Raw genomic sequence first — 20,859 nt, forward strand, 5'->3', positions numbered from 1 at the left:
TGTAGTTAAAAGAAAAACGTAATAGACTAATTACGATTTAGCCGAATTTAACATTTATGAAATATTCATTTCGCCTTAATATGTTCGATTTTATATATTTTTTTTCTTCTAAAGTGAAAAAGAAAATAGAATCGACCAATTACTATTTATCTCGGTCTAACATCCATGAAATGTTCATTTTGTCTTAATATTTTCGATTCAATATTTTTTTTTTCTTTTGTAACTAAAAAAACATGATAGATTAATTACGATATATCTCGACTTAATTATTATATTATCATCAGTTCATTAATGAGTTAATTTATTAATTTTACTCAATTACATATTATAAATTAATTATTATCGACTCATGATATATTTATAAAACGATAAATTTTATATTATCTCAAGTTCGGAGAATTCTTAAAAAAATAAATAAAAAAATCATTTCGGGTCATAGATAGGTTCCTGGATCAGATCCTTAAGAGCAGCCTTGGGGTCACCAGCCACCACCAACAGAACAAATCACACTGACAGAAAAAGTTAAATTATAATAAATAAATAAAATCGTCACCAAGAAAATTTGAAGGGGAGAAAAAGTTGAAGAAGGAAAAAAAGGTGGCTTTTTGAATTAGTTATTTGTTTATGGAAGCAAACGCCATTAATAACCAGCTTCAAAGAATTGCAAGTTCGAAACTTTTTGAATACCATCACCAAGCAGACCCAACAGAGAATACAAGGTTGTTGGCGACAACTCCGACGGATACAGAAGTTCGACTCCACCATCACCGGTTATCATACAGGTGTATATTAAGATCACCCACCTCTTTATCTTTCTCTTTTTCTTTCACTTCTCACTCTCCTCTTCAACCCTAGCTCTCTTTTCTGCAACCGTGTGTTTGTCTTTCTTAATCCCACCACAAAGGTTAGTACTGACTGCTGGGAATTTTCTTTTTGTTTTTGGGTGTTTGAAGTTTAGAGGGCATCTGGGATTTTTCCCTATTGAACTGAAAATCAATTAGATGGTGAATCCAGGAATTGGTACCAACTTCGTATCTGCCCCTTACCTTTTTTTTTGTTTTTCTTTCTTTTCAATCCATAGAGTTATTTTTTCTGAGAGAAAAAAAAAATTATGTCTTTCTTGCTGGGAGTTGATCCGAGTCGTACTCGGTTATTATATACTTATAATACGACAGCTTTGATCCGTCAGCTTTCATTTTTTATGATATCTCCTGTCCATATTTTTGGCACATGCTGTTTGCACATGACAATTGATCTAATTACTATATAGACCAATGAACAAACTGTCTGTTATAATATTACTTTGGAGATTTTATATATGCAACATGTTATGTAAATAACTAATCTTTATACCAACAACTACTTACTTGAATGCTTAGTAGGGGAGTCTGCTCTTGTGTGTTCTTGTTGGAGGTGTTTTCTGATGTGTTATTATTGTTGTTTATGTATCACCTGTATGAACTTTTTACTCAAAAAGAATTTATGTTTATACTTTTTGCTACTTTTTATAGTTCTTATGCCCTTATGCATCCTCATTTGCAGATGCCCAACTCAACCAATGAGTTCGGAAAACATATTGTTGATAAAGTTCGGGAAGACAGTGAACGTGTTAGGTTGGTTGTTTCTAATGAACCCTTGGCAGCTGAAACTGAGAATTTACGAACTCAAGAAGAGTCTACTTTGATATGGTGGATCAGAGCACTAGCATTATGTATTGTTGCTCTTATTCTTGGTCTCATTTTTGTAAAGTGGGGGGTGCCTTTTCTTTTTGAGAAGGTAATTCCTGTCAATTTTTCATCATTTTCTCTCACCCTCCCCAAAATTCTTTGATGCTGTTGCTTTTACATGAAAAAAGGCATAAACAATGAGAAAATTTATTACCAGTGATCTTGCCTTCGATCATTTTGCTTTGGTTTTTTGATCTTGCAGTTGTTTTCACAGTTGCATTCTACATGACAAATTATGGGAGTAAGACATGGCATGAAGTGCTACTTTGAGTGGCAATCTTGAACTTTGCATCTCTCCATATTACCAATGGTCTTGTCTTATATAATTTCGTTTTCATATTTGGCATCGATTTTTCAATTCATTGACTTTTGTATCCCTACAACAAAGATTATGGGAGTCAGACACATCATGAAGTGCTATGTCTAGTGGCAGTCTTAAACTTTACATCACTTCTTATTACTGATTAGCTTAAATTTTATGATTTTGTTTTTGTTTGTGCTGTCAATTTTCAATTGGTTGACTGTTGCATTCTTACACGAGAAATTATAGCAGTATGACATGGCATGAAGTGGTACTTTGAGTGGCAATCTGAAGAAATAAAACAGCTAATTGAGTTAGAAATCCTTTTACTAGCTAGAATGTTGGTGCTTCCTTTTCCGTGGTTGAATACTTACTGCTATCAACATGGCATCCTTATCCCATTTCAGTTTATGGTTGATTCTGTCATGCAACTTTGAAATCCTCACATTTTTGTAGTGCAGGGCCTGGTGACTTCCCCTGAAGATGAAACTCTTTCAGAATTTCAAACTGATTAGTTTTATTGTGCAAAGTCATTTTATAATCTTTTAATACATTGAAAATCAATTTTTCCAGGGATATTAAAGATTAAAGAAAATAAATTATTTGAAATTCTAACAAACCTTGTTGGCCCTTTTATCTCATATGGTGTTTGAATTACTCCCTCTTAATTTTGTTATGCAGAAAATCTCTGATTCTTCAATAGTCTTTGCTCTGTTATGTTCCTTTAGAATTCTATGTATGTTATGCCCAGTTATGTTCATTTTCATAATGATGTTCACACAAAAATGGCGGTCTTCATCTTAACTCTGAACCTTTGTGTTTATCATGATAGGTTCTTTACCCAATAATGCAGTGGGAAGCGACTGCATTTGGTCGTCCCGTCCTTGCCATCGTGCTTGTTGCTTCTCTGGCCTTGTTCCCTGTGTTTTTAATACCTTCTGGCCCTTCAATGTGGCTGGCTGGGATGATTTTTGGTTATGGTCTTGGCTTTATCATAATCATGGTCGGAACAACAATTGGAATGGTCCTGCCTTACCTGATAGGACTTCTATTTCGTGATCGGATCCATGTAAGACTTTTTGATGGTTCCTCAGCAGTGATGGAGTGGTGAATTTGATCTTTTTTTTTCCCTATAGTTTATGCTTCATCTTTTTCTCTAATTGATATGCAGCAATGGTTAAAAAGATGGCCCCAGAAAGCTGCTATGCTTAGACTTGCAGGGGAAGGGACCTGGTTTCATCAATTTCGAGTGGTAGCTATCTTTCGGGTTTCACCATTTCCGTACACAATTTTTAACTATGCAATTGTCATTACAAGTATGAGGTTTTGGCCATACTTGTGTGGATCTGTTGCTGGAATGGTACCAGAAGCTTTCATTTACATCTACAGGTTTGTTCCCTGATATCTCACAATTGTTTTACCATTATTGTTGCTCAAACATGCAGTTCATTTCCTAATTTTTCTTGAAAGTTCCTTTCCGAACAAGGTTTGATCTGCGATCATTTGGTTGACTGAGAAACCCGTCGTAACATTCACATGTTATAAGCCATTGTATTTATAGACATCCCATTTGACCCCTTCGCTAAGTAGATTCCTTTTTTGCCTGATATGATGTTTGGTTGCTTCAATTAAACTTCCTAAACATTATCGGTGCAGTGGTCGGTTGATAAGGACATTAGCAGATGTGCAGTATGGGAATCACCATTTAACTACTCTGGAAATAATATACAACATAATCTCTCTCATAATTGCAATTGTTACTACAATTGCTTTCACTGTCTATGCAAGAAAAGCTCTAAAGGAGCTCGAGAAAGAAGAGATGGATGGCAAAGAAAGCTCGGCTGCTGAGCAAGGGAATGTCGAGATGGTGAAGCTTCCACTTGAGAGACCTAAGAATTTGGGAGTTTTCATTCCATAACCTGATGCTTACAGAATAGATGCCTGTAAAAAAAAAACAAAAAAAAAAAAAGAAAAACTGGATCTCTTAGGGAGGTTTTTAGATTGTTTCTTCCTAGTTTAACCTTTTTTCTTCCTCTGTTCTTGGTTAGTACCACTTCTGGTAACTTGATCCTTGTAACTTGATCTCATGATATAAAGGAAGTTAGATTCTTTGTTGATTGCTGTACTTAATCCCTGCTTGAGCTGTAGAGATTACCATTCACCTATTATCTTCCATCTTGCTTTTTTGGTATGGAATTTATTTCTTGCTGAAGCTTTTTAACTATTATAGAAGATTCATTTCGTTCGGAAACGTAATATAGAGTCGCTGAGATTTAATATAGTTTAATTAATGTAGTTCTATTAATACACTAATGATTTAAGTTTTTGATTCGAAAACTTTTTAGTAGCTGTTGTATATCTGTTGTGTCCTCCAACGAGCGAAGACATTAAACTCACTCAAACATTGAACTTCGATGATAGTTTTATCTACCAGAGTTTTATAAAAATTATAAAAATTAAATGTTTAAATCATTGTAAACAAAGTATAATTATACAGAAAAAAAGTATAATTAAGAAATATTATATTAAAAATATTAATTTAAAAACATAAGTTATATTTCTATAAAATATTATATCTTAGTTTTTTTTTTTTTTTTATTTTTTTTATTTTTTTATAATATCATACCTTAATTTTTTATGAATGACTTGGAAAGATGAATAGGAGTGAATGGAGAAATAGGTAATCAATAATTTATGTAATATATAATTTTGTAAATAAATAATTATATTATATTTGGATGTTTTTTAAAAAATAATTAAAAATAAATTTTATTAATTAATAATTTAATGACAACATAAATATATAAATTGTTAATATATTAATTTAAGTAATTAATTAAAATCTAAACTATTTTTTAAAGCAAGCAAATATAATTTAATCAACTTTAATAAAAAATAAAAAAATAAATATTTGAAGTAGCTTCAAAACATCAAAATTAAATCATAAACAAAAAAATTTCAAAAATCAAATTATTTTAAGTGTCAAATTTCATAAATTAATTTAATATTCGTTTACTTTTCTTTTGGAAGCCAAATGCAGAATTACTGCAAGTAGGTTGGAGGAGATCATACACAGGCCATGGAAGATGTAGAAGATTCAATCAGCTGCTTCTGCCACATTAGATATCTCTACGATTGCTTCTTCCTTTTTGTCGCAAACAAACCACGAAAAACATATGCTCATATAGGTGTAAGTTTGGATAAATAACAACAATAACTAAAACTGTAGAACGAGGCATAAACGTTGAACGCGTGATATAATTAGATGACTCGAGTCACACACAAGCAGCTAAGATCTGGCATTCAATGAGACTACATAAAAATACAACCTTTAAAATCAGTATGTCAAACAAAGTTGAATCCTAAGTTCTTTGTTTCACTGTTTCCATTCACCAACATTTCAACTCGCGTCTTGCTCATAATATAATTACAAGCTTACTTCAGATCTCCCCCAGGTAAATTTGTTTGTCACTACTGCATGAGCCAATGATGGGTTCACTAGGATGGAAGACTGACTCGTTTACAGATCCAGTGTGGCCAGGGAGCTTATACAGAATGCGTCGAGAAGTTGTATCCCATATGTAAACCATCCTATCCGAACTACCAGCTGTGACCTTGCTTCCATCAGGAGACCAGGAACATTTTAGCAAGTTCTTCTCGAAGTTGTGCTGGTGTCCTTCCAAAATTTTAACACAGCGATTTTGTGGTGCATATGGGCGCATATCCCATATGCACAGCTTGCAGTCCATGCCATTAGAAAGAAGGTAAGAACCATCAGGACTCAAGCTCATGCCCGTTATCATATCTTGATGACCCTGAAGTGTCATGGTCACCTCACCTTTGCGCAAATCCCAAACTTTAACATCATTATCCATACCACCTGTGAAGATCTTATCCGATGCATCTGAGAAACTGACTGCTGTTATTTGATATTTATCCGGAAAAGTTTGAATTGCACCCCTTTGGCGCATATCCCAGAGTTTGGCAGTCCCATCATCGGATCCACTAACAACAAGAGGCGGACCTCTCCTTGAAGGACAACAAGCATTCACAAATGAGGAGTGTTCAGCCATCTTTTTAATTTGTTTTCCTGTTTCAACATCCCATGCCCTCAGAGTCTTGTCAGGGCTGGCTGATATTATCTGGGAGCCATCAGTAGTCCAGTGAAGGTCTAGAACTGCATTCTTGTGGCCTTTCAGAACCATGAAGTTTTTGCAATCACCCTGCACATTCCAAAGAAAAATTTCTTTGTCATGAGATCCAGATGCAACGACTGTTCCAGCTGGATTGAACTTCATTGTGTATATAGAACTCTGATGGCCTGTCAGCAACATTATTGGGGCTTCCAAACTTGATGTCCGCTGCTTCCCATTCGAACCGGGTGCTTGAGGAGCACTGTAAGGAACAGTAGACCATTCCATCGGCCTTGGACCAGCCGCAAGCAAAGCATTTTCGCCCTCTCTTTGAACAATTTCCATCCAGACAATAAATCAAAATTCAACAAATCTGGATAAACAGAAATGAAGAATCTGTCAAGTACATCAACATAAAAAAGAAGAAAACAGATCCAGATGCCATTATGCGCACGGTCAAAGGTGACAAATTATATGAAGCATTGACATCAAATACAAAGCAACTTTAGAAATCATAAATGACTAATCATAAAACAGCTGGAACAGCTGCTCTAACTAATGGCTGCTACGGCAAGTAAAAATGAAGAATTATAGGAAGCATTGACATCAAGTACAAAGCAAGATTAGAAATCATAACTAAACAGCTAGAACAGTCTATATAACTAATGGCTGCTAGGGCAAGTAAAATGTCCTCCTCCATCCCACTCAAAATGGTACTCCAACAACTGCAAGGGCTACTAAGTACAACATCGATAACTTCAGCATAAGTGAAATCCAGCACTAAATAAAGCCGGATAAAGTTCGTGAGAAACCTCCAAAGAGAAGGGAAAAGAAAATTACACTCAAATCAAAACCCTGAGCAATAACCACAAAAACCTAATTCATACCTGAACTTGAATACGTAACATGAATCGGTCGAATATCGTCGAGTATAAACCAAACTAAACATGTGGTTGCGTAATACTGGACGAGAACATTAAGCAGGATATGAACACACCTACAGTTTGCTATAAAAACACTTTTCCCCTCTCTAACATTCGTTAATAATGTTTTATCTGATTAAAATTCATACCTTGTTAGAGGAATGGAACTCAAAAGTAGGACCTTCTCTTTCCCAACGGCGATGAGCGATGCAGGAGATGCTATGGCGGTGAGAGGGAAGAGGAGGAACGAAAGAAGCTGTAAAAGGGGAGGGACGGCCGTCTAGATATTGACGTGGTTTTCCTCTTTCAAGAAAACCCGGTTTTGGAAAAACCGCCGGTTTTTTGAAACACCGGTTCTTAAGATGGGCGAAAACGGCATCGTTTGGTGCGCTTTGAATACAAACGGGTTTTTTCTCCATGAGAAGGGGGGTAGTTTGGCAACTTTTGACAGTAGGGAGACTGCGAGAGAAATGGTCCGTGCCGGAGCAGAATTACGGTAATGGTCGTGAGTGGTGGCGGTGGTGGTGGTCTTTTCTTCATTGCAACTCTAACTTGAAGAATATATATGTAGATATGCTATTTTAAGTTGAAGGACTGCGTTAATCGTGTTCGTGTTGGGGGTTAGAATTGGATCAGATCAGGGAACAAAGACAAAGTTAAGGAAGAGAAATGCTCCGATTAAGAGCGTTCCGGCCGACGAATGATAAGATAGTAAAGATACAGCTGCACCCCACGCATCCATGGCTTGTTACTGCGGATGCTTCAGATCATGTCTCGGTTTGGAACTGGGATCATCGACAGGTGTAATAACTTTTTTTTTTTTTTTTTCAATTTGATGTTTTTCTTTCTTTCTTTTCGAAATCAGTATAATTCAAAATGGAATGCATCTGTATCTGTCAGGTGATTTACGAGTTAAAAGCCGGTGGGGTTGATGAGAGGCGCTTGGTTGGTGCTAAGCTGGAGAAGCTTGCCGAGGGCGAATCTGGTGAGACCACCTTTCGAGTTTCAATTTTAGTCTCCCATCTGTGTACATGGATAGATGAGGTTGAAGATATTACTACTTCGAAAACCAATTATTTAATGTTAAACATCTATTCAGATTTCATGGTTATGCTTATGTTATACAAGTTGTTAATTAGAAATGAGTTCATAGTTTAATCTAAATTCACTGAACTCACTTGCAGTTTGTCTAATAGTAAAGATGTAAATAAAAGCTTTTTCTGCATTTGTTTCCACAATAATGAAGATACAAATAAAATTTACTCTATTAACTCTTCCTGTTTGCTGCTTCTATAACTTGCTAGCAGACTCTAAAGGAAAACCAACCGAGGCTATTCGGGGTGGGAGGTATTGACCCCTTTATTTGCTTTCCATATTTAGCTATGCTAGTCTCTTTTGAAGTAAACATAACATGTGGGCTGTTGATCTTTAATAAGCGTCAAGCAGGTGAATTTTTATGATGATGATGTGCGATATTGGCAACTTTGGCGTAACCGCTCTGCAGCAGCAGAGTCTCCTTCAGCTGTCAATCATCTTACTTCTGCTTTTACTTCTCCTGCTGCATCAACAAAAGGAAGGCATTTTCTTGTCATCTGTTGTGAGAATAAAGCCATATTTCTGGATTTGGTCACAATGCGTGGCCGTGATGTACCAAAGCAGGAACTTGATAACAAATCACTTCTCTGGCAAGTCTCGTCTTCTGTACTCTTTATCATATTTTCTTGTGATTGAAAAAAATCAGTGTTTGCTGTATAGCCATTTAGTTAGTCCTTATTTTTCCGTTCATGTATTTTTCAAACATTTTTTGTTTTCTTTTAACAAATTAGTAGTATGAGGGTTTTTGAAATGAAGTCCTAAAGCATTTTTAGATGTCTTTTTTCTTCCGATAGACAAAGGAATGTATTGTCATAAAGTACCAAGGGATTACTACCCACCTTCAAGAGTATATATACTACTAGGTTCAAGGCAAAGGATCCACAAGGGCAAATGACTCTCCCTTGTCAATGTGACTGACGTTATCCCCTAATCCTTTGGGAAGGTGGTAATTTCTTCTTCTAAAATTTGATAATTTCTCTTTCTCCAGGTTAACCAAACAATAGACATCGGAATCAAAGTTCTCTTTTTCTTCTCCATATCATCCTCAATTGCACCGCAAGCTCATAGTTTTTCAACACTGACCCAAGCACCACCCATTGCATATCCATCATGACTGAGGTTGCCTCTGCAGGTTCCTTGTCCATGGATAATATAGATAAGCTTGTTTAGGCATCTCATCTTCAATATCTTTTTCGAAGTAAACTATTGTATGCCTAAGCACTAAGGGATGCAATTATATTTTTTCCGAAGTAAAAAGACTTTTAGTTCCTCACAAGTGTAAAGAGGATAATTCTTAATAAAACACCCTAGGGTCTAGAACCAAATATTCTTAATTATATATTAAAAGTAAATTCTATGCCCTCAAAATTCTTTTTTGTCTTTTTCTTCCAAATTGCCCTTAAGGTTGCCAAAAAGGATAAGTTCTACCTAATTTGTGGCATATCCCCATGGATGCCTCTCTATGCCCATATCTCATCTTTAGTGGACTAGCCATTGCTCCCTTTACCCCCATAAGATTATAAGCCATAGGCCAAAGTTGATCGGAGAAAGGTGACTAGAAGAGAAGATGATTCCTAGACTTGCAACACTCTCGCAAAAGTAGGACCTATTCACAATTTTGGTCTTTTAATAAGCTTTTCTACAGTTAAAAAACAACCTTTTGCGACATGCAAAGTAAAAAAAAAAAGCCATTTTAGGTGAAGTATTGATATTCCAATTCAGTTTCCATGGAAAATCTCGTTGTTTCAAATGGAAATTGTAAAATTTTATCCAAAAGGCACATTTCGAACTAAGCTTCCAGGCTTGCTTATCCAATGCCTAAATTATTCTGCATTGGGACAGATACTCAAATGAGTTTACGTACTTATCACCTCCCAATCATTGGATTCCTAACTAGCCTACCACTTAGACACCATTACCTAGGGAGCTGGAAAAAGATTCTGCCACCATTGCCTCTTTATTATGAGCTAAATAATAAATTATGAGAAAATGTTGCTCAGCAGAACCTCGCCCCTTTGACCCGACATAACCTTTCAACAGATGCCCCTTGAAAATCCTCTTTTCCCATTATGATTTTCTTCCCTAACCTAACACCATAAGGGACTTCTAGAGCTTCTGGAGTGTCAACCTATGCTGTCTATTTCAAACTTAGCCACGATCACTCTCTACCAGAAGTTATCCCTCTCTCTCATGAATATCCATAGTCACTTACTCTATAGTGCCTTGTTGGACTCAACCATTAATCTGATCCCTAAGCCCCTTTTCTCATGAGAATACCCTATAGGAATGAGGTTGAATAGCCTCTAGTTTTTTCGTTGTATTCGCCAAGATGATTAATAATGATCAGCAATAGATGATTGGTAAATTTGGTTAGAGTAACTCTTGATGAGTGTCACTCTTTTTCCCATTTGAAAGGAAGTTCCAATCCATCCTGCTAATCTGGATTTAAATATCTTCACGGTGTCGTCCAGTGGGGCATTTGTACTTAGTTCCAAGAGTAAACCCAAGTACTTTACTAGTATGTTAACCGCTTGATTCCCCAAAGTTTCGACCAAAGTAGCTGGGTCCTACCTTTGTCCAATCGAAACTAAGTTTGACTCTGCTAAATTAATCTTGAGACTAGATATGGCTTGAAAGCATCGGAGAATACGTCTAACTTTCAATAAACACTGGGGATTGGATTTCTAGAAAATTAATGTATCATTAGCAAAGAACAAATGGTCGCCTCCTCAACATCTTCATTTCCCCACCAAACTCCTAAATAATTGAGGGTCTCCCACCTCCATCACGATAATAAAGAGAAGTTGGGAGATAATTTCTCATTGACTTAGGCTTTTAGAGGCCTTGAAATATCTTGAAGGGCCAGCATTGACAAGGGATGCAAGTCAACATGTAAAACAGAAAACTCCGTAATACTGTCAGACACCTTTGACATGGGATCTGATCTGAAAAAAAAAAAGAAGAGAAGAGGAAGAAGGAAGAAGGAAGGAGAGGAGAAACAGAGAGGAAAACCTAAGATAGTTATTTTATTTCTTTCCTTGATGATTACAGCGTAAAGATTGAGCCTTTTATAGGCTATAAACAATTGAAAGAGTGACTATCACGACTGGAATCAATGACTGTTCTTGATGCAGTAGCGGCTGCTGTGGAAGTGCATTCAAAACCTTAACCCTAACCCTAATTGATATATGCGAAAGACTAATTTATCATTTTTCCTTTTTTACTCTTTGTATCTTGACAAACATGTGATTGTATACCTTTTCCATATCTAGCTTACAGATAACCCTTTCTGCACCTCTTTTTACGAAACTATCCACCACTTCATTTGTAATTAGGACAGTATCCAGAATTTGCCTGCTGTAGTAAGATCATGTTTTATCTCCCTTACTACCTTTCCTACGACTCTTTCAAACCTTCAAAACAAGCTTGTAAGTACTATCAACGAGATTGATAGGTGTAAATCCCTTGTATTTGAGGCCACAACTAGTTTTGGAATGAGAACTAAAAGAGTTGAATTCAGGATAGAAACAAAGCATAACCATTTTCATAACGTTAGTTGAATAATAGCAACATAAAATCATCTTTGAACAGTGTCCAATTTTGCTGGATGAAACTCATGTTGAAACCATTTGCCCTGGGAGCCTTGTCTCCCTTGCAACTCAGGAGAGCCTCAAGAATCTTTACTTCGGTGAAAGGAGACTCCAAACATGTTCTAGTCTTTGCCTTCCAATACGTTGAAATCTAGCATGTCCAATATTGGCCGCCATAGGGCATCCCCTAAATACAGTTTCACAAAGAAGCCTTTTACATTCTCCCTTATCTCCTTATTCACATTAACAATTCCCATGCATCTTGTCTTTCTTGTTACGTATAAAGCATCTATTTCTTTCTCTAATTTTCAATGACGAGGATACTTTCCCGAGAAGTTTCCTTATGAAAGAAGTTTCTTTGATAGGGCCTTCAGTTTCCTCACTGCCTTCTGGGGAAATCTGCATAGGCCAGCACGTCTTTTGCCTTCCATGCTAGCAATGTAGTATGAAGCTTTTGATTACATGTTATGTGTGCATGTGATGTACTATCTGAAGTAGAGGTTCATATTCTTTTGGATTTGCTTGTAATCTTGTTTAGGTTTAGCTGTGCTCTCTGTAATCTTAAAGAACGTAAATATATGCAAGCAACTTAGTCATATGGTTTGCCATTTGTTATTTGGATAGTGTCTTGGGTTTTAAATGCTTAGTTGAAATCTCCTATCATCAGTTCTCCCCTTATTTTAGGCCTTGTATTTCATACATCTTTTATCGTTAATGAAAACTCTAGGATTTAGGCTTATAAGTGAAAATATGCATTTTGTTATTACTAGTGAAATAATGACCACAAAATGGTCTTTTGAAATAATCTGCAAAATCTTGCGGGGTTTTACCAAAGTTTCTAAGGTTCCAATTGAATGAAAATAATTGTTATTTCGATATTTCCTAATTTACAGTTTCATATGGAAAACTCAGTCAACAGAGCTTGTTATTAATAGTAGTGACAAGTGGGAGGTGAAAGTGAAAGCACATGGTTTTTAGTGCTGGAAAGAACTTTACACAATTGCATTATCTATTTACTGTTTCAAAGGTTCTTATTAACTGCAGAGTCACTACCATTTTGCATTCTTAATATCCTGTTTTGGTACTTTATCACATTCCTAGGTTTCTCTTTGCTCAACTTCTCAGTGTGTTCCAATAATCCATCTCAGCACTTACTTTGGCAAAGATGTTTGTTAATTTCTTAATTTATGTTGTTAATTGTTCCGTAATTGTAGTTCTTTGGTGGTGCTAATTTTCAATCAATTGTAAATCCTTCAAAAGAATTCCCATTATGGCTACATGGTCCAAAATTAGATTGGAACAAAGGACTTGCTGAAGTTTGTCAGAATAGTTGTCATTTTTAAGGGGGTAGGTAGTTAAATGTTACTTGTGTGATTATAGGAGGATCTGGAGTAGAGCATCTTCATCGGAAGGAAGGAGCACATGGAATTCATTAGCCCTTATCTGATGAATTCTTGATGAGGAGCTTTCTTGATGTAACTAATACAGGTGTATACTTTTTTTTTTTTTGAGAAACAAAAATTGAAGCCTAATTCACAAGGCGCTAGGGAGGTGCTGTCATGTAGGAGTGGGTTTGTTACAGGTCATTAGCGTAATGATTCTTTATCGAGGAAATCTCTTTGCTCTTACCCTTGAAAAGAAGATTTCTTTTGCTAGTTATGCAATATTGATTTTCTGCATCATGTACCAAATTAGTTATGTGCTTCCCATGATATCAATAAACATTTATTTCCTCGATCCATTTCTTGCAGTATGGAGTTTCTGTCTAGATCTACTGCAGGGGATGGTCCTTTAGTTGCATTTGGTGGATCAGATGGTGTCATCAGGGTTCTTTCAATGATAACATGGAAGGTTTGCATTTTCTGAAGTTGTTGTTTCCTGTGATACTATCCTTGTTATTGTTATGCGGTTAACCATTGTTCTTCCAGCTTGTACGAAGATACACTGGAGGCCATAAAGGATCAATATCTTGCTTGATGACCTTTCTTGCTTCTTCTGGCGAGGTAGTTCTTTATTTGCAAAAAGATCGTTTTCCTTTAACATGTTTATTTCTTTTGGCTAACTTAGCACAGTGGTTCTTATGAAAACACTCACTTTTACTGATTGAAGTAAAAGTGAAGAGAGAAAGAACTCAGAGAATCTAATGTGGTTCCCGAACTGCTAGTTTTAGTATCACATGCAACATTTTTAGTAATGAAGTGTTGAATCTTACAAGTAAAGTTTTTTCCTTTGGATGTAGGACAAAAATAACTTTAACACAAAAGTTATTGAGAATTGATATTGGAGATCTTGAATCTCAATAGTTAAATCAATAACTCAATATTTATATAATGATTATATGAATAGTTCATGAATTAACTAACTTGAGTACCTTATTTTTAGGCACAAAGATATAATTAAAATAGGAAATTTTAAGTTAATCTCGAAAATGTCTTGAATAGAAAGATAAGCTAATTAACAAAGTCAATCTAGAAAATTTCCTGAATGGGAAAATAAACTAATTAATTAAATATTATAATAGTACCAGAAACTATACTAGAAAAGGAAATTAAATCTTCATGTTCTATTTAATGTAAAACTTCCCAAAATGTTTGTTTTCTTTTACTGTTTCTGTATCATTCTCTCCCATTAAAAAGTTCTTGGCTAAGGCATTGCAGATTAAAAATATTGGTCCAAGAAATATGGATCAAATTTGCGAAAAGATCCTAGGGATTTCAAGAAGCATCAGAATCCATCAAATTGTTAGGGAATGAAATGTGCCATTTTTAAAAATCTTTAGGGAAGCATCGGTTGCTCTATTATAGGGAATGAAATATGCCAGTTTTCTATCAGCAACAAACAAAACATAGTCATTTACTGGGAAATCTTAAAGCAATCCAAAAATAGAATTCATAGTTATATCTTCTCTGGGTTTATGGAGAACAAGTAAAGGGGTATAAAGTCGGGCTTTTTTCTTTTTTTAGCTTTCCCTGACTGACAAGTATAATATTGAGATACCACTCCAGAAATGTCTCGCTTCAAGGAAGCCCGATAAAGCCTATCTTCCAAAAGAGCAGTGGTCTTATCACATCCTAAGTGACTTTTGAGACCCCTAATAGCATTTACCACTCTAAAAAGTTCCTGATGGAAGTACGTGGGATACATAGTTGCATAATTAGAAAAAGATAATTGTCATGTATAACTAAATCAACATGATTCTGACGATTACTCTCCTTAATCCTCTAATAAATTGACCTAAAATATGAATGAGTAGTGTACTCATCTTTCAATCTATCAAAACCTATTACATATGTGCTCATGCTTTGGAGAAAGATGAAAACTTGGTGAATGGCATCTGCTATCGTATTTAGAGCACCAGAGTGATGCATTGATTTTAATATTTTTCACGAACCTAATATTGTAAGTGATGAGAAGACAAATTAAAATGGATATGTTGAATTATGAACTCAACTTTATTACTCTCATGCCCAAAAAAGACAAATCAAAAAGTGTATTAGACTACCGTCCTATTAGTTTGGTGATTAGTGTCTGCAAGATAATTACTAAGTTGTCATTATGGTTTAATGAGGACTTAGATGACACAGTTTCACCAAACCAAGGTGCCTCCATGGGAGGTGGGCAAATCTTGGATGCGTTCCTTATAGCTAATGCAGTGGTAGAATATATGCACGTCATAGCCTATTTTCCAAGGCATTATGGCAAGTCAAGGTTTCCTCTAAAGTGATGGTGTTCACTTGGACCATATCTTGAATTGGTTAAACACCAATGAACTATTGCAAGTATGTTGGTATAATTGAGTTTTCTCTCTAGACATGTGTGGTGTGTTGTTTTTTTTTTTTTTGAAATAAAAGTATGAAACTGTATTAATGTAAAGGTACCAAAGGAGCACCACCCAATTATAAAATATTTACAAATCGATTAAACAATTGACTATTGAGTCGAGATCATCAAAGCACTCAATGTTATGTTCTAAACTAGTGAACCCAAAGTAGTAAAACCAGTTGTCAGTGATGATTCTGAAGTCGACTTCTTTTCCTTCAAAAATACGATTGTTTATTTTTTTCAAAATGACCAAAAAAATAATGAGAGGGACGAGTCTAAAAGTTTTTTTGTGAATCCTTCTCATGCAAGTAGCTTATCCAAAATTGATTCATGTTTGACTCAAGATAATCCCACGAGGTCTAGAATGGTAGACCAGAGGTTGTGAGAGACGGGACATTCCAGGAGTAAGTGATTACACGTATCAATGCTGGCAGAGAAAACATCTATTGACAATTGTGAAGTCTCTTTTTATTAAATTATCAAGTGTACGAATGCGACCCTTTGCTGCTTCCCATGCAAAAAAGGAAATTCTTGAAGTGACACCCGATTTCCAAATAATATTAGCTGGAAATTTCGTTTGATTGTGAGAATTATTGTCGGCCAAAGTCTTATAGAGGGTTTAACTGAGAAATTTTCAGATTTGGTGTGTTGCCAGAGGAGTTTGTCGTGCTGTCAGTTAGGTGGATGTGTGACAGAGTCTGGAGCAAATGTTCATATTTTTCAAATTTTCAATCCTACAAGTTTCTAGACACTATCACTTGCCATTGATTTAATTCGATAACATCTTTTACTAACATGTTTTTGTTTCTAGCAATCGCATAAATGAGTGGAAATCTTGATCAGAATGCTTCTCTATCGTGCCAAATGTTTTTCAGAAAATAGATTTTAGTGCCATTGCTAATGTTCTACCTAGAATTATGAAGAATAGGTTGTTTAGATTCCAAATACCTCTCCGTAGGCTAGAACCATAGTTGCTATTTTTTATCTTGGAGTTATTATTGCGGTTACCATTGAACCATTTACTCATAATGATTGATTTCCAAAGACTGTTGTTTTCATTCCAAAATCTCCATATCCATTTTCCAAGTAGAGTTTTATTGAGTTTGTCAATAGATCTCAACTCCAATCCTCCTTCATTGAAGGGTTTCTTGATTTATTTCCAATTCACTAGATGAAATTTTTTGTTATTGTTATCACCATCACCTCAAAAGAAATTGCATTGTATGACCTCTATTTTGTTGGCAACACTGCTCGGAATATTATGTACAGATAAGAGTAGATGGGAAGGTTTGAAAGTATGCTTTTAATGAATGTAAGTCTGCCTCCCTTGGATAAAAATCTCATCTTCCAGTTTGCAAGACGATTGTGGAACATGTTAATAATTGGGTTCAAACAACTTTTGTCTTTGAATTTAGCACCTAAAGGAGCACCAAGATAAGTAATGGGGAGATGAGATAATTTACAGCCCAAAAAACGGGCAAGTATATCACCCGAGGAGTTGCCCAAAACCACAAACTCTGATTTGTGAAGGTTTATTTTCAGTTCTGAAACCGCCTGGAAGCAGAGCAAGACACATTGCAAGAAGATTGAGGAGCAGATTTCAGGTTGACAGAAAATGTGTGTATCATCTTTTCTTAAGATAAAAGTGTGGTGTGTTGTAAAGGAGGGAAAACCTACAGCCACCTATTTCTTCTATGTGAGGTGGCATGTATGTTATGTACAAAATTATCTAACATATTCAACTTACCTTGGATAACACGTCCCTCATTAGAATGTTTTATATGTTCCCAAGTAGGAGGTGCAGGGGTGTGGAAGAAAGCACAATCCTCATGGCAAGGAGCGTTATTCGCAGGCCTATGGACAATTTGGTTTGAAAAGAACTATCAAACTTTTGATACTTGTTGTTCCCAGTTGATATTTTATGGGAGAAGATGATTTTTTTTTGACTTCCTTATGAGAAAAAGAACATGGAAGATTCTCTAATATTTTCTCATTGTCCTTCACTGGAATTGGGAAGAATAATCACGTGATCGCCCATGGTTCTATTTTGCCCTATGCGCTGTTATATATTTATTTTTGTTTTAACTAGTTTCCCTTTCAGTTGGATATCTTTTGCTGTTATTGTATTGATTCCTTTCTTTCTTAGTAAAATTTCTTATTCCATTAAATGAAAAGTATTGGTAATCCTTTTGTGGCATTATCTAGTTTTATCTTGAAGATACTGTTTAAGACAAAAATTACTAGATGCTGGGTGTTCCTGTTTCTATGTCTGTTACTTTTGCTACCGAACTGATACATTACGTTAGATAAACACATGCCTACCTACTTGCTTGTTGAAGGACGAATATAACTGATTTCATGTTGCTTGTCTTGTTTTTCATTTTTTGTCTACTAAGCGTAAAAATTATATTGGTGGAATGTGTTTGCCTGCCTGATGTCTGTACATAGATGTACATATGTGTCTGTGTATATAGAAAAATATAAGTATTTGATTTCACTCTGCCATAGTACCTTCTGTAAGTTTTTTAATACTGTCTGTATTATTATGTCCTATACGCTTTGTTTGTACCACCTTGGTATCAATGTGAAATACATCTCTATCCTTTTATTTAAAAAAAAAAGTCCTATATGCTTTGTTTAAATTTGTTGCAGGCACTTCTTGTCTCAGGTGCTAGTGATGGCTTACTTGTGCTATGGAGTGCAGATCACGGGCAAGATTCACGAGAACTGGTGCCAAAGCTAAGCTTAAAGGTATTTGTCCCATTGGTGCCATTTTATATATTTTCCTCTTCCAACTAATAAATATTTTTTTAAGATAGAAGAAGACGATTTATTAGAGAAAGAGAATGAAAGAATACAAACAAGGATAATAAGGCATCCTTCGCTAAATAAGAAAACAAAAGACATGTTAAAAGTCTATGTGCTTCCTAGAGGTCTCTTGGATTGGCCTTTTGGAACTAGGCCCAAATCCACTTGAAAATTGTTCTTCGCTTTATGGGATGATTTAGGAAACCTTCCCTGTTAGAATTTAGTTTCCTGTTCCTTCTTAAAGTCAGGATGATCCTTGTAAACGTCATTCTCCAATAGGCGTTTCTTGGAAAATTTCTTGCGGACACCGATTGTTTTTTTAGTTACCCTTGCCTTGTAGGTAATTGTCCTGCGAGAATCCCGAATACTGCGAGTCTCCTATCTCTTGCGGGGTTTGTTCTTCGGGATTAATTTGGTCCTTCTCGGGATCACATCAAGGATCCTGCTGCCATATCCAACAGTGGGATTGGAAATTGATATTTACTAGTGAATCTATTTATAGCATGACTATCCATGCACATCCTTCAGGTTCCATCATTTTGGGGTTAAAATGGTTGGGATAGCAAGAGTGTATCTAACAAGATTAAGTATTCGTAACATGAAAACTGGTGAAAAGGTTGTACATTATAAGCATACCTTATTACATGAAATCTTCGAGTGATATTCAGTATTACACCATGCATGGCCCTGAAAATCTTCAACCCAACCATGAAAACTGGCGAAAAGGATGAATATTAAGTACTACCATGTTTTCCCCTGTTGTCCCCCCCTTTTCATGGTGTACCAGTTTTCATGCACATCCTCCAGGACTTAATTATTTAGGATTAAGTAACTAATTATCTAATTGCCCACATATAGTAAGATGGTCAGTACTTTTCATGGTTGTACATAATAAACATACTCCCTTGAAAAGATAGCTTTTATTCATGTTTGCCGTAATAAAACCCACATTGTCTCACCTGGCTTTGACTGCAAGGGGGAAGCCCATACATTTAGTAGGGAAGGAACCAACCTTGCATCCCAAAACCTGAACCATCTCAACACCATTAGCTCCTTCCTTTGATTGGGATAGCGTCCAATTTGTTATAATTCACCTTTAAGTCCGATATTTTGTGAAAACAAAGTAAAGCACTTCTTAGGTTCAGAAGAGTTTCTCTATTTGGTTTAACTCATTTTGCATTAATTGTGTCCTGTGTGTATATAAAAAATTGTGTGAAACTGGAGCTTGATATCTGGAGGAAAGGCTTTATAATCGGGGAAATTGTGCGGCTAATGGTTGGTTACCCAGTTATTCATCCTCCCAGAATCTCAAGCTAGACCCATCACCAACTTGAATGTGTGTATGGGGAAGAGAGGATAAATGTGCCAGATAACTTTCTATGAATTATGGTGAGAGACATACCTTTCAGCTAAGATATGCCAAACATTCCTTTTGTTTCCATGGATGCTTTTGATCACCCTATGCCACAGAGAGTCCGGTTCACTTGGGAATTGCTAGAACCATTTAGCTAATATAAAGTTTATTATTGTTATATATATTCAAGGGGAGGGGGTGATAGAGGCAGCAAAACCTCTGGGCAAGGAGTGATTTTCTCTAGATTATGGAGCTTATGACTCGGATGTGATAAGATTTTCAACAACCAATTTTCAAAAAGAAAAAAGATATTTGATAACCAATATACATCCTTTTGAGTTAAGGAAAAAGTAACTTTTTTGGCAACACGTGGGAACTACAGAGACATTATTCTTAGCGGTTTTTTATTTTCATCAGAAGTAGGAGAGCATTATTCTTAGCCCTTTTCTGGCCACATGCCTTTTCTTTGCATCTCTTTTGCATATATGATTGCCTTTTGGTATCTCTTTGAGGAGGATGACTCATTCTCCGCATTTTTAGTTCTTTTTCTTCCTATTACATAACAAATCTTCTTCTATCAATTTCACGCAACATGTCAACAAAATAAGTCCTCATTGCTGGATCTCAGAGTTGGATTAGATTTTATCCCTTCTATCTAAGTAGTTCTTGACCTTCACCACCACCCACTCTCTGACATGATTAATCAATTGGGCAAGCTCTTAACTTGGCCAGGTTCCTATTCTCAAGATCAGCCTCCTGGAGACGCCCCACATCCTCCAATCAGTCCATCTCATCAATTAGAGGCAACAGCTATTCTCTATGGTCAGTCACAGCACATTTTTCTCTTCTCCATATCTTTACCTCATCTTTAACATGAGTTAACCTGGAGAAGATTCTAAAGGTGGCAAAACTTACTGGGTTAATCTCTTCCTATCACCACTTGACGAGATCTTTGAAGCCCACCAATCTGTCCCTCTCTTGACAAGGGTTTAGATCAATAAGTTGAGACAGCAAGAGTTTACCGGGAATTTTTTCTTTGGCTTGCAATTTTGAACGTTTGCTTTCAATGTTCTCTTACCTCTTTGTTTATAGTATTCCTTCTTTTC

At 35.9% G+C, this 20,859-nt stretch overlaps 3 protein-coding genes across 5 annotated transcripts in view; 2 read left to right on the plus strand and 1 right to left on the minus strand.

Annotated features, from left to right (window-relative positions):
- The first annotated feature begins 492 nt into the window (after positions 1–492).
- On the plus strand, positions 493–4,143 carry LOC110819634 (SNARE associated Golgi protein family). Of its 2 annotated transcripts, none has more exons than XM_022048889.2 (5): positions 493–782; positions 1,543–1,776; positions 2,861–3,097; positions 3,200–3,417; positions 3,685–4,143. In XM_022048889.2, exons 2-5 carry the CDS (start codon positions 1,543–1,545, stop codon positions 3,944–3,946), a joined length of 951 nt encoding a protein of 316 aa, XP_021904581.2. In that variant the 5' UTR covers positions 493–782; the 3' UTR covers positions 3,947–4,143. The 2 variants fall into 2 exon arrangements, with proteins under 2 accessions (XP_021904581.2, XP_088067773.1); XM_088211647.1 differs by lacking the exon at positions 493–782 and adding an exon at positions 881–904.
- Positions 4,144–5,266: 1,123 nt separating this feature from the next.
- On the minus strand, positions 5,267–7,374 carry LOC110819819 (Transducin/WD40 repeat-like superfamily protein). Its single transcript, XM_022049131.2, has 2 exons — positions 7,234–7,374; positions 5,267–6,534 (listed from the first exon to the last, which is right to left on the minus strand). Exon 2 carries the CDS (start codon positions 6,504–6,506, stop codon positions 5,469–5,471), a length of 1,038 nt encoding a protein of 345 aa, XP_021904823.2. The 5' UTR covers positions 6,507–6,534; positions 7,234–7,374; the 3' UTR covers positions 5,267–5,468.
- A 142-nt stretch (positions 7,375–7,516) lies between these two features.
- LOC110819751 (Transducin/WD40 repeat-like superfamily protein) overlaps positions 7,517–20,859 on the plus strand; it is a 45,875-nt gene continuing 32,532 nt past the window's right edge. Inside the window, exons 1-7 of one of the 2 annotated variants that reach the window (XM_088211551.1) lie at positions 7,517–7,885; positions 7,985–8,069; positions 8,389–8,431; positions 8,521–8,769; positions 13,521–13,620; positions 13,698–13,772; positions 18,244–18,342. In XM_088211551.1, coding sequence (XP_088067677.1) covers positions 7,754–7,885; positions 7,985–8,069; positions 8,389–8,431; positions 8,521–8,769; positions 13,521–13,620; positions 13,698–13,772; positions 18,244–18,342 — 783 coding nt within the window. In that variant the 5' untranslated portion in view covers positions 7,517–7,753. The remainder of the gene's footprint in view (positions 7,886–7,984; positions 8,070–8,388; positions 8,432–8,520; positions 8,770–13,520; positions 13,621–13,697; positions 13,773–18,243; positions 18,343–20,859) is intronic. The other variant, XM_088211552.1, reaches the window with a different exon arrangement.

The sequence above is a fragment of the Carica papaya genome, chromosome 9 (assembly GCF_054855325.1).
Source record: "Carica papaya isolate Zhongbai chromosome 9, ASM5485532v1, whole genome shotgun sequence".
Lineage (NCBI taxonomy): Eukaryota > Viridiplantae > Streptophyta > Magnoliopsida > Brassicales > Caricaceae > Carica > Carica papaya.

Coding starts and splice junctions, on each gene's coding strand:
- LOC110819819 (XM_022049131.2), bottom strand. CDS start 6,506: ATGGAAATTGTTCAAAGAGAGGGCGAAAATGCTTTGCTTGCGGCTGGT.
- LOC110819634 (XM_022048889.2), top strand. CDS start 1,543: ATGCCCAACTCAACCAATGAGTTCGGAAAACATATTGTTGATAAAGTT. Junction 3,098..3,199: donor TATTTCGTGATCGGATCCAT/GTAAGACTTTTT, acceptor ATTGATATGCAG/CAATGGTTAAAAAGATGGCC. Junction 3,418..3,684: donor GCTTTCATTTACATCTACAG/GTTTGTTCCCTG, acceptor TTATCGGTGCAG/TGGTCGGTTGATAAGGACAT.